This window comes from Leucopleurus acutus (genome assembly GCF_964270905.1).
Source record: "Leucopleurus acutus genome assembly, chromosome: 20".
NCBI lineage: Eukaryota > Metazoa > Chordata > Mammalia > Artiodactyla > Delphinidae > Leucopleurus > Leucopleurus acutus.
The window spans coordinates 47,056,062-47,069,465 of NC_139162.1; the positions used below are offsets into that span (position 1 = coordinate 47,056,062).

The 13,404-nt window shown below is 53.0% G+C and overlaps 1 protein-coding gene across 2 annotated transcripts in view; it reads right to left on the minus strand.

Annotated features, from left to right (window-relative positions):
- The window catches only part of AKT2 (AKT serine/threonine kinase 2), a 48,798-nt gene that overhangs the window by 22,830 nt on the left and 12,564 nt on the right, over positions 1–13,404 (minus strand). For both annotated transcript variants that reach the window (XM_082862932.1, XM_082862933.1), the window contains exon 2: positions 6,558–6,687. In XM_082862932.1, the coding sequence (XP_082719058.1) occupies positions 6,558–6,603 (46 nt within the window). In that variant the 5' untranslated portion in view covers positions 6,604–6,687. The remainder of the gene's footprint in view (positions 1–6,557; positions 6,688–13,404) is intronic.

Below are 13,404 nucleotides of genomic sequence, written 5' to 3' on the forward strand. Positions count from 1 at the left end.
TAAAGACCTAAATAAATTCAAAGATCCTGTGTTCATGGATTGGAAGACCTGATATTAAGATTACAACACTATCCAAAGCCATCTACAGATTCAACACATTCCCTGTCAAAATTCCAATAGCCTTTTTTGCTGTTGAGGAAGAGTCAACCCTCAAATTTACATGGAATTCAAATTCATGTGGCAAGGGGTTCCAAACAGCCAAAGCAATGTTGAAAAAGAAGAACAAGGCTTCCCTGGTGGTGCAGTGGTTGGGAGTCCGCCTGCCAATGCAGGGGACGCGGGTTCGTTCCCCAGTCTGGGAGGATCCCGCGTGCCGCGGAGCGGCTGGGCCCATGAGCCATGGCCACTGAGCCTGTGCATCCGGAGCCTGTGCTCCGCAACGGGAGAGGCCACAACAGTGAGAGGCCTGCGTATCACAAAAAAAAAAAAAAAAAGAAGAACAAAGTAAAAGGACTCATACTTCCTGATTTCAAAACTTACTACAAAGCAACAATAATCAAATCAGTGTGGTATAAAGATAAACATATAGACCAATGGAGTAGAACTGTGAGTCAAAAAATAAACCTACACACTTACGGGCAACTGATTTTCAACAACAATACCAAGACCATTCCAGGGGGGAAGACCAGTCTCTTCAACAAATGATGCGGGGACAACTGGATACCCATATGCAAAAGAACAGAGTTGGAACCCTATACCACATAAAAAAATTAACTCACAGTGGATCTACCTAAATATAAGAGCTAAAACTATAAAACTCTTAGAAAACTACACTGGGGTAAATCTTCGTGACACTGGACTTGGCAACAGATTCTTAGATATGACAACAAAGGAAAAAATAGATCAAGTGGACTCACTGAAATAAAAAACTTTTGTGCAAAGGATGCTATCAAGAAAATAAAAAGACAACCAAACAGAATGGGTGAAAATATTTGCAAATCATATACCTGATAAGAATCTAGTATCCAGAATATATAAAGAACTCTTACAACTAAGCAATAAAAACACAGTCTGATTAAAAAATGGGTGAAGGGGGGGGAAGGGTAAGCTGGGATGAAGTGAGAGAGTAGCATTGACATATATACACTACGAAATGTAAAATAGATAGCTAGTAGGAAGCAGCCGCATAGCACAGGGAGATCAGCTCAGTGCTTTGTGTCCACCTAGAGGGGTGGGATAGGGAGGGTGGGAGGGAGACGCAAGAGGGAGGGGATATGGGGATATATGTATACATATAGCTGATTCACTTTGTTTTACAGCAGAAATTAACACAACATTGTAAAATGGTTATACTCCAATAAAGATGTAAAAAAAAAAATTAAAGAGCAAAAAAACTTGATAGACTTGATTGTATAAAACTATGAACTATATGCCAAAAATCAGTATTGACACTTTTGAAGAGTTAAAATCTTAAAATACATACATAACATAATCAATACAACAAGATATGAATAGGCATAAAAATAAAAATAATTTATCCAAATCTTAAAAGAAAAAAAAGGGTGAAGGACTTAAACAGACATCTCACCGAAGATATACAAATGGTCAACAAGCACATAAAAAGATGCTCAACATCATCAGTCATTAGGGAAATGCAAATCAAAACGAGATACCACTTAATACCCACCAGGATGGCTTTTATTTAAAAAAAACAAAAAACTAAAAGAAAAAGAACAGGTGTGGGTGAGGATGTGGAGAAATGGAAACCCTGTGCACTGCTGGTGGGAATGTAAAGTGGTGCAACCCTGTGGAAGCTTGGCGCTTCCTCAAAAAGTTAAATACAGGGCTTCCCTGGTGGCGCAGTGGTTAAGAGTCCGCCTGCCGATGCAGGGGACACGGGTTTGTGCCCCGGTCTGGGAAGATCCCACGTGCCGCAGAGCGGCTGGGCCCGTGAGCCATGGCCGCTGAGCCTGCGCGTCCGGAGCCTGTGCTCCGCAACGGGAGAGGCCACAACAGTGAGAGGCCCGCGTACCACAAAAAAAAAAAAAAAAAAAGTTAAATACAGAATACACTGTACATTACACATACAGAATGTATGACCCAGGTTTTATACATTTCTTACCCACATTATCTAACTATATTTAATAGATTATAAATAATCTAATAGATATATACGTCCCGCAATTCCACTCCTAGGTGTATACCCCCCCAAAACTGAAAACAAGTACTCAAATCCTTGTATACAAATGTTCATAGCAGCACTATTCACAACAGCCAAAAGGCAGAAATACCTTAGATGTCCATCAACAGACATACGGATAAAGAAAATGTGGTATATTCATACAATGGAATATTGTTTGGCTATAAAAGGGAATGAAGGGGCTTCCCTGGTGGCGCAGTGGTTAAGAATCCGCCTGCCAATGCAGGGGACACGGGTTCGAGCCCTGGTCCAGGAAGATCTCACATGCCATGGAGCAACTAAGCCCATGCGCCACGACTACTGAGCCTGCGCTCTAGAGCCTGCGAGCCACAACTACCGAGACCTCATGCCACAACTACTGAAGCCCGCGCGCCTAGAGCCCGTGCTCCCCAACAAGAGAAGCCACCGCAATGAGAATCCCGCGCACTGCAACAAAGAGTAGCCCCCGCTCACCGCAACTAGAGAAAGCCCGGGAGCAGCAACAAAGACCCAACACAGCCAAAAATAAATAAATAAATTTAAAAAGAAAAAAAAAAAAGGAATGAAGTAGTGATACGTGCTACAGCATGGATGAACTTCAAAAACATTATACTGGGGGCTTTCCTGGTGGCGCAGTGGTTAAGACTCTGCCTGCCAATGCAGGGGACACAGGTTCGAGCCCTGGTCCGGGAAGATCCCACATGCCACGGAGCAACTAAGCCCGTGCGCCACAACTACTGAGCCTGCGCTCTAGAGCCCGCGAGCCACAACTACTGAGCTCGCGTGCCACAACTACTGAAGCCCGCGCGCCTAGAGCCCGTGCTCCACAACAAGAGAAGCCACAGCAATGAGAAGCCCGCTCACCGCAACGAAGAGTAGCCCCCGCTCGCCACAAATCAAGAAAGCCCGTGAGCAGCAGCGAAGACCCAATACGGCCAAAAATAAAAAAATAAATAAATTTATTTTTTAAAAAAAGTTATGCTAAGTGAAAGAAACCAGACTTTTGTGGCCACATATTGTATGATTCATTTATATGAAATGTCCAAAATAAGTAAATCCATAAAAACGGAAAACAAATTGATGGCTGCCAGGGGCTGGGAGGAGGGGGAATGAGAACTGACTACTTAACAAGTACAGGGCTTTCTTTCAGGCAGATGAAAATGTTTGGGAACTAGACAGAGGTAGTGGTTACACAACACTGTGAATGTACTAAAGGCCACTGAATTGTGCACTTGAAAACAGTTAATTCAGTGTTATGTAAATTTTACCTCAATTTTAGAAAGAAAAACAAAACCAGAAAAATTCATCTACTCTATTGGAGGTTGGGAGAGTGGTTACTGCTTGGGAGAGGCACAGGGGCTTCTGGGGACTGACTGACTCTATTTCCTGCCCTGGACACAGGTTTGGGGGTAAGCTTATAATCCAGGCACTTACCTGTGGTGCTTTATGTATCGATAACAAGCTAAGAAAAAAAAGAAACCTCGAAGGAAAAATATCCTCACAACAATCCCATTTTACAAGTGAGGAAACTGAGGCACAAAGAGGTTTCATTACCTGCCTGAGGCTCACAGTTGTTGACCGGGAGAGCTGGGATTGGAACCCAGGTTTGCTCTGTCCAGAGTCCACGTTCTTGACCACTACGCCGTCTGCCTCTAAATTGGCCGACGGGGCCTGGCCTGGTGGGGCCTGGGAGAGAGTATGCTGAGGCTGTGTCAGAAAGGACACCCGCACATGGAATAAGGGACCCATTCCTTGAGTGGACCTTGCTGAGCAAGAGGCAGCATGTGAGCCAGGAGCTGTCTCAGGAGCTGGAGCCTGAACCTCAGCACCACCACCTCCTTGCCGAGACCTCAAGCGAGTCAGTCTCCCTGCCGAGCTTCAGCTTCCTAGTCTGCGAGACGGTGCCCACCTGATGGGGCAGTAATGGAAATGCAACAAAACTGGGTCTGCCTAGAGCAGAGCCCCAGGCCTGGCAGAGTGGGCACACAGTAAGCCGGAGCTGCTGTTATGTCAACCACCAGGGGTGGGGTGGGGTGGGGTAGCGGGGGTGTCCAAACAGCTGCAGGGCCCACTTTGCCTTACCCACCTCTGCCAGCTGCTGCTCAGAAGGACAGGCACTGGAGAGACCCAGGAGTGACACTCACGCATGTGTGTAGCTATGGTACAAACCCAAGGCAGGTGGTCATCTCAGCAGCTTGTCTGGGTCCATGCAGGTAAGTGGAGACACTGAAGGTCTAGGAGGGGCTGAGATCCACTTAATGCCATCAGCATTGATGCCAGAGACAAAGCCCTGCCCCGGCCACAGTTCTCGGGCCACCCTCAGGGCTCTGCCAACCCAGCCTAGCGAGCCACGGGCCACGGAAACTCAGGAGCCTGAGACCCTGGCACACCCTAACACACTCGCACTATCCACACACACAATCCCAAACGCTCATTCAACAGTTACCGAGTGCCTACTGCATGCCAAGCACTTTTCTAGGGCACTGGGGACATCTCAGTGAACAAGCCAGATAAAATCCCTGCCCTCATGAAGCTGACAATCTCAGAGGCCTGGGTTGTTGACCCACTTTACAGATGTGAAACCAAGGTTCAGAGAGATGACACAGCTTACCCAGTCACACTGAGAGGAGGTGGCAGAGCCAGGGCTGACGCCTGCCAAGGTTCAGAAAGCTCCGTCAGCAGCCCCACACTCAGGGCCCAATCGGGTGGGTAGGCCAAGGTGTCCTGAGTACCACCCTGCCTGGAAAGGGCAGCAGGAAAGGACTCTCCCCGCTCAGTGTGATGGGGGGAGGCCTGGCCTGGGGAGCCACCTCCGTCCCTCATCACTGCTCCATGTCTGCGGGCTGGGACAGGGCAGGATGGGCGGGCACGTCTCCCAGTTTCTACAGGGCCAGCCCCACCAGCCTCCTCGCCCCCTTTAAACATGCCTGGCCCACTCCCCTCTGTGGACTCATGGGCTGTCCCCTTCGCCCTTGCCCCAGTTAACTGTGGGGCTCACTCCCCCGCATCCCTTCAGATCTTTATTCAAACCCCCCTTCTCAGTGAGATCCTCACTGACCACCCCATTTGGGACAGCCCCCCTCACACCCCTCCTCCTGCTCACACCTGTCTACTCAGGTGCCATGGGCTCTCCCCCGCAATGTTAGACATCAACAAAAGGATGGGGACTTTTGGCTCATCTGGTTCACTGCTGTGTCTCCAGCACCTAGAACAGTGCCTGGAACACAGGAGCTGCTCAACAGATGTCTGCTGAGTGAATGAAAGCGCACAGAGCGGCTACCCCCAGGCCTGGCGTCCCCCTCCGCAGGGGAAGGTCTGCGGAAGCCAGGACAGTCTGCCTCCTTCGCTCCTGGGCGCCTGGACAAGCTGACTCCCAGCACGTGCCTCTTCCTAGCTGCCGCTGCACACGGCAGCGTGGGCGTTAAGTGTGCTGGTTCTGGGGCAGGGGCCTGGGGCCTAAGGGTCTAGTCTCTTAGTCTCTTCCCTGTAAATGACCGCATTTCTCAGCTGCCCACCAGCACAAGCAGACCGGGTCACGCGCCGGCTCACAACATCCTGGGCTTCTGAACGCCTGGAGAGTTAGAGCCCTTTCCATGGGGTCGAGGGCGGACGGCCTGATGCTGCATCACCGCTCTGCCCACCTCCTCCAGCTCGCCCTCGCTCGCTCTGCGCCAGCCACACTGGTCACCTCTCCGGTCCAGACACAGTCCCACCTTTGTCCTTGCTGTCTCATTCCCTGCAACGCCCTTGCCTGTCTATCCGTGTGGCTCACTCCCTCACCTCCTCCAGGCCTCTGTTCACTGTCCCCTCCTCAGAGCCGCTTCCACTGAACCCCATCTTTCTCCAGTCCGTTCTCCCTCACAGCTCCTATTTTTCACAACGGCACTTGCCGCCTGACATGATGTCTGTCTATCTGTTTACTGTCTGTCCCCACCCCCCAACGGATTGCAAACTCCACGAGGGCACCACAGCGTCCTCGGAGCCTGGGGCGGCCAGCCCAGCATACCACACACTCCGTGAGTATTTGCTGAATGAATAAATGCTGAATATCACCTCACTGTGCTACTTCAGTTAAGTGACTGACCCTCTCTGAGCCTCAGTTTCTTCATTTATAAAATGGGGCTACAAACAGGATCACTAATGCAGAGGCAGAACTTGAGGCGTGGCCTGGCGGCTCATGCAGGAGGTCCAGCTAGGCCTGGAGGCTCAGGTCCAGGCACAGCCACAGTCCCTCTGTCCAGACTACTTTCAAAGATCCCATGAAATGGGCTGGTAAGGAGCTACTGGCCAGGGGCAGGGAGGGAGGCAGGCAGGGCTTGGAATGCTGGCTCCTCAGGTGGTAAAGACCCTGTACCTCTGCCTCTCAGGGCACAGCTGCCAGGAGAGCCAGGGCGCAAAGGGGAGACACGCAATCCTGTGGGCAAAAGCAGCCCCTTACCGCGCTTGTGGAGCCAGCCTTCTTTGATGACAGACACCTCGTTCATGGTGGCAGCGTGACAGGCTGTCACCTAGCTCGGGACAGCTCAGGGCAGCAGGACATGCAGGAGGTGCGGTGGACAGAGCACAGTCTGCAAGACAAGAGAGGAGCCTGTCAGAGTGGGAGGGGGATTGGGCCTCTGCGCCTTCCCTGGGGACAGCCCTCCTCTGAGGCCCCTCAGGCTGCTCTGACAGGGTGGAGCCAGGGAGGGTGGGGCGACACCTGGGACCTGCCCTGGGGCCCAGGCTGAGGGGGAAGAGGTGGCCATGTCCCCAGGGAGACCAGTCTTTGGGGGAAAGGACACGAGCTTGCCCTCAGAGCCCACTCTGGAAGGAGCACAGCTCCCTGGCCTGTGCCCGGACACTCAGGACACCCGTGCTGAGCAGAGGCAGCCCCTCCACCCACCGTCACTCCTGGCGGGGCGGGGTGGGGCGGGAGGCAGGCGAGGAGCTGCAGCTCCGCCCCCTGCGTCACTCCCATGCCCCAGCGCTGAGGTCACCTGGGCTGAATCAGACAGCCCTGGGCACCTGAGGGAGTGCTCAAAACCACCAGTACCTGCCTGCCAGCCCCAAACACACACACACACACACACACACACACACACACACACACACACACACGCACACGCAAACGCACACGCACACACTCCCTCTCTCGCTCGCTCTCTCTCACTCACTCACTCTCTCCTTTCCAAACCAAGGAGCCACCAACCTGCCACCTTTAGCAAACCGAGTACCCCACCCCACCCCGGCACCAGGCCACCTCATATCACTCCCACAGCCTCAGTTCGCTCCTTGTCCCCTTGTCCCCACCAGATGACAGAGGAAAGCAAGGTCTCAGTGCTCCGGATCTTCAACAAGAAAGGAACCTACTGCGTGTACACTTATCTGGGGCCCAGGAGCCAGTCCTGGGGGCTTGACCGAGGCCCTGGTCCCCTCCCAGAGACCTCTGCTTCCGTCCTCAGGGACCAGCAGCCAACAGACTGACGGACGCCGAGGCCGCTGCTTCGTCTCAGGTTCCCGGGGCAGAGGGGAGAAAGGGGGGAAGGCAGCCACCAGCTGGGCCCCTACCTGGAGCCACAGGCCTGGACAGGGGCCATGGAGCTCAAGGCGCCTTTCGCCTTTCCTGGCCTGGGGTTATTTGCGGACAGCAGGTCAGGAGCTACGGTGGCCCCCAGAGAAGTGGCAGCTGGCTCTGGGGACACCGTGGGCATCAGCTTTCTCTTGTGCCCCAGGGGAGCTGGTGGGTTGGACACACTACTGCCTGGCATGTGACGGTGGCAGGCTGCCCGGGCCCCAGGCAGAGGGAAGGGAGGTAAGTGGGAGGAAGCCAGAGGAAGACAAGATGGACAGTGACAGGGAAGTAAACAGCGGGGGAGAAATCACGTTCTGGCCTCTGAGCTGCAAAGACAGGGTCCAGCAGGGGCTCTGTCCCCCAGCAGGTATGGCTGGCACCTCCGGGGCTCACACCCACAGACTGAACACACCCAGGACCGCCAGATCTTCGCTCCCAAACATCCACCAATCTGTGCTTCAGTCTTAATGGGACCAGGGTTTCCACCCCAGCCTCCCTACAACGTGGCTCAGGTCCAACGCTGTCCTCTCCCAGGAGGACTCACCCCACCTCTTCCCCAGCCTCCCATCCTCCCATCTGTCTCCCTCAGCACCTAGAGGTACCCTCAAATCTGACCCGTGGCTTCCCCGGGGCCTCGGGAAAGAGCCAGGCTCCTCAGCTTGGGATTCCAGGCCCCTCAGGCCCTGGCCTCTGCTGCTTCCCACCCCTGCTCCGCCCGTTGTCCTCTCTGCCCGTCCACCAGCTTCCTGATCCTCTCCTGCCCCGCCTCCCCTCCCACCCTGGCTTTCTCCCTGGGTTCCCAGCCTGTGCTCTCAACCCCTGTACTCCATCCTAAATCTGACCCTGTCCCTCTCTGTTCAAAACCCTTCCATGGCTCCCCAGTGTGCTCAGAACACAGAACAAGGTCCTTTCCCACAAGAAGGCCCGGCATAAGCAGAAAGGCACCTAGAAAGCTCTCAAGAAAGGCTAATGACCGTGACAATGATTACCACACCAGCCACTACCCACCTCCCCAGCCCCTCCTCCCAGACCCTCACTCTCTGCCAGGCTTCTGGCACTCAGGTCCTTCCCTCTGGCCTCCATCCCCAACACCTTCTGTGAGTTCCCCCTCTTCCTTAAGGTCTCAGCTGAACCAATGCCTCCTCCAGGAAGCCTTCCTGACCTCAGAGGCTGGACTGGGTCCTCTGCATGCACCTCCTTGTCAACTCTCCCCACACCTCTAAACACTAATTCAGCGCACCAGCCCAGTGTCTGGCTCTCTGTTGAATGCACAATGAACGAACCCAAGTCTCCCCAGAAGATCCCCAGCCCAGGACCGGACACAGCCTCAGAAACAATTCCAGAATCTATTCACGCCACCAATCTTTTTCTGAGCATGTCCTAAGCTCCAGACTCTGTCCTGGGTTCCAGAGACAGAGAGTCACTAAGACACAGCCCCTGCCTTCAGGAAGCTCACATTCCAGTGGGGGAGGCAGACAGTACACAGGTCACAACGTCAGGTGGCAGCAAAGAAAAATGAACAGGGGAAAGGAGGGCAGGGAATGGGTGCTGTGTTAGCCACGCTGTATGAGGGACAGGTGAGCCAACGTGTAGGGAGCAAATTTCAGGCAGGGGAAGAGCAAGTGCAAAGCCCCTGAGGAAGCTTGGGAAGGAGCTTGGGGAACGTGGCTGGCACAGGGTAAGGAGCCGGGGCAGGGGGCACACTGGGGCCTGGAGGCAGGCGTGGTGGGGAGTTAGGGAATTCCTCTCCAACACGGGGGCCAACGCTGCACCTTCCCCTGGTACGAGCTCAGCTCAGAATAGGGCTGGGTTCCCAAACAGCGCTGGGATGGAGAACCCAGAGTCCAAAGGAAGGGTGGATGTGCAAAGGACAGGGGCCTCGTGTCCAATCTCAGCTCTCCCCTCCCCTCCCCTCCCCGCCCTCCCCAGCCCAGCAACTTCACCTCTCGGAGCCTGCGTGATTCAGCAGCACCAGGGCTGTCAGCAGCATGAAAGCACCCACTGTGTGCAGAGGCTCGGCCCACTGCCTGGCCCCCAGTGAACACCCAAACACGTGGCTGATCAGAGAGAGGTGAAGGCAGCCGGGTGTGGCCGAGAGTGGTCAGGGTTGCAGAGTCCAGGAGCCAATGCCAGCTGGGTGGCCTTGAGCGTGAGGGCGCTCCTCCAGAGCCTCTCCTGATCACTCCCAGCCACCCCACCAGAGGGCCATGACCATGCCCAGGGCAGGGCAGAGGCTGAGAGAGGGGAACTGTTTGCTTTGGGTCTCCCAGCTGAGGAGCTCGGCACACCAGAGCCCCTTTTTACATTCTCACTTCAGCGACTAAAAAGCCAGCAAGCAGCAGCTCGGGCGAGGGTGGGGGAGGAACTGGAAGATCCCCTGCATCCTGCCTGGATCCTGCCCATCCTCCCGCTGAGGGTGGCACGTCAGCTGAGGTATCTGTGACGCAGTCCTGCAGTGACGAAACACCATCACCACAGCCAAGAAGATGGCCTGCTCCCTGGGGAGCTCCCAATGGAGGACACCCAGACCTGCCTCTGGAAGCCAGGCATCAGCACAGCAGGGGAGTGTCTGCATGGCCCCACCCCACCCACTGCTCCGTAGGGTGTCTGGGCTTCAGTCGCTGAGGGTCTGGGCAGGAGCTACAGCTGTCAGTTAGAGGTGAGCCACCTGGGAGGCAAGGTGAAAAGAGCAAGGGCACCTCAAAGGAGAGGACACTCACACAGTGAAGGAACGCACACAATTTCATTAGTTATGGGGAAACGCAAATTGAAACCACCCACCAGGATGGCTAAAATTTTAAAAACTGACAACTCCAAGCGTTGTCAAAAACGTAAAGGAATCGGTACTGCTGGGAGTATAACATGGTTCAACCACTATGGAAAATTGTTTGGCAGTAACAATTAAAACTCAATTAAAAACTACCCCATGAACCAGCAATTCCACAGCCCTCTAACAGAAATGAGTGCCTTTGTTTACCAAATGACATGTACTACAATGTTCACAGCAGCAACATTCACAGTAACCTCAAAACTAGAAACAGACCAGGTATCCACCCACAGGAGAATGGATAAACAACTAAGGTAAAATTCATAGAGCACAACACCACACAGGGACCAAACTACTGATACCTACAACAGGGATGAAGCGTAACAACTTTACACGGAGTGAAAGAAGCCAGATGCCAAATGACACATCAAGTATGAGGCCGTGGACAGCAAGTTCACAACAGGCAACATGACACCATTTGTTTCTCACTTGTAAAACTGTGCAGAAGATCAAGGAAGCAAATAACCAAAAGTCAGGAGGGTTGTTACATTTGGGAGTAACAGAGGAGGGAGGTTTCTGGGAGCTGACAATGTTCTATTATGATTACAGAGAATCACAGCTTTACAGTTATTTGTTATACTGTACTGTATAAAATACGTTGAACATCTTTTTCTGTATTTTATGATGAAGTCACAATAAAAAACAACCTGGGTTTGGGAGTCCAGAAGATATAGGGGAGCTAAAATCAGGCCTCCTGGCTTCTGGGGCTCCCCCCAACCCCAAGGCTGGCTTGCCTGGATTTTCACCTCAGGGCCAGTCACCAATGAATAAGGAAGAGGAATCTGGGGTTCGCAGGCTCTGGATTTCAGCCCCAGGCTTTGCTGCTCCTTGGCTGTGCAGCTGCAAGCGACACCCTCATTGGCCTTAGCGCTCCCACCTGTACAATGATCTGGCCGGAGGAGGGACGTGCACCCCGGAGGGGCAAGGCTGGAGTGTTGGTGAGTATGTTTAACACAGAAGAAAGCTGAAAGGGAATGAAAATCACCATCCACAGTGGCCAGCTCTGAGCAGGGAAAGGAGAGGTAACTGGAGATGGGTCCCTAAGGGCAAGGTTTGATGTTTTAAATATCTGCTAAGTACATGGATTTCACTGACTCATTCTAGTGTATGTCTTAAACACTCTAGTAATTTCTTTTTTTTAATTTTAGGACTTTTATTTTGGCTGTGCCGTGCAGCATGCGGGATCTTAGTTCCCCGACCATGGATCGAACCTGTCCCCCCTGCATTGGAAGCACAGAGTCTTCACCACTAGTCCGACAGGGAAGTCCCTAATTTTAGGACTTTTTATTTCTGTCTGCCTAGGAGGTCTTATTTCTCAATGGTTTCCAAACTGTAGCTCTCTCAGAAGCTTCATCTCACCTTGCTGGAGTCACGTCCATTAGAGGTGATTTACAGGATGACACAGGGCCACGGGGAGACAGGCCCTCAGATGACTGCCTCGTCCTAGCTGGTAGCCTCGGGAAGGGACTGGGTCCTGGAAAGGGTCCTTCCAAACCTCTTTTCTCATCTGTAAAATTAAGGTCACGGTGGCTCCTGCTACTAGAGGGACCGTGTGGCCTAGATGAGCGGCTCTAGTGCTCCTGTCCTCGCCCCTCCTACAATCTGGGACCCTGTGACCACCTGAGTCAGAGCAAACCCTCTCCTCTGCTCAACCCCTCCCAAGTCCCCATCTCACCCAGAGTAAAAGAAGCCGAAGTCCTTTCAGGAGCCCAGGACCCTATTCTGCATCATCCCCTGCTTCACCTCTCTGAACCCTCCATGGCACTGGTGCCTCCAACACACCTGGACCCCCTACCTTGGGGCCCTTGCACATGCTGCCCCCTCAGTCAGAAGCGTCTTCTCCAAGTATCCGTGGGGCCCTGCCCCACTTTCTTCAGCCTCAGCTCACATGTCTCTTTCTCCGTGAAGCCTCCATACCCTCCGTGGTCAAGAGGACCTCCTGTTATCCTTTATGAAAGTAAAGCGCTCATCATCACCGCCTCGACTGTACATATTTACTTGTTTACAAGCTTACTGTCGACCTCTCTCCATTGTGATGTCAGCATGGCAAGGGCAGGGGCTCTGGCCTGCTCGGGCACTGCAGAACCCGATCCTCACAACCTTGAGCAGTGCTAGGTCCACAGTGGGCACTTAATAACTATCTGTGAAATGAACGTGGGTAAGAGTGAAGCTCTGTGCCCAGAACACGTTCAAAGTAAGTTAAATTCCTTTCCTCGCCCCTTGTCAAGTCCTTTTTCTCTCGCCCCCTCTCCCTGACCTGCTTTCCATGCCAGACAGCACAGATGGGATAAGGAGGCAGGAGGGGGAGGCAGAGGCTCTGCATCTCCTGCAGCTGCAGACAATGGGGCGGGGCTCCGTCCTGACACGCTGACCCCCCAGGAGCCTCTATCACCTGCTCTGTAATCTGCGCCGCACCTACAAGTCCCAGGAGGACTTGCTCAGGAGAGAAATTCAAAGACAATACGAACCTGTGGTTCGACAGGCAGCGTCTGCCGGTGGGAATGTGGGAGGAAAGGCGCACAGGGCAAGCGAAACGACTCCCTCATTCACCACCCGCAGCTCTGTGAACTGGACCCGTGTTTTGTGCGGGCACTTTAGCAAAACTGATAAAGTGGAAAATGCACATGTCCTTGGAGCAATTTCTCTTGCAGAAAACGCTTATGCAGGTGCACACAGGTTCTCAGGCAGGGTTACTCAACCTCGGTACTAGTGACATTTAGATAATTCTGGTCATGGGGCTGTTCTGCCAACTGTAAGAGGTTTTAGCAGCATTCCTGGTCTCTACTTGCTAAAACCAACAGCTCAACCTCCCTTGGAGTTCTGACCATCAAAAATGTCTTCCGCCATGACCAAATGTCCCCTGGGGGCAAAGCCATCCCCTTGGTGAGAATTGCTGTTCTGAGAATA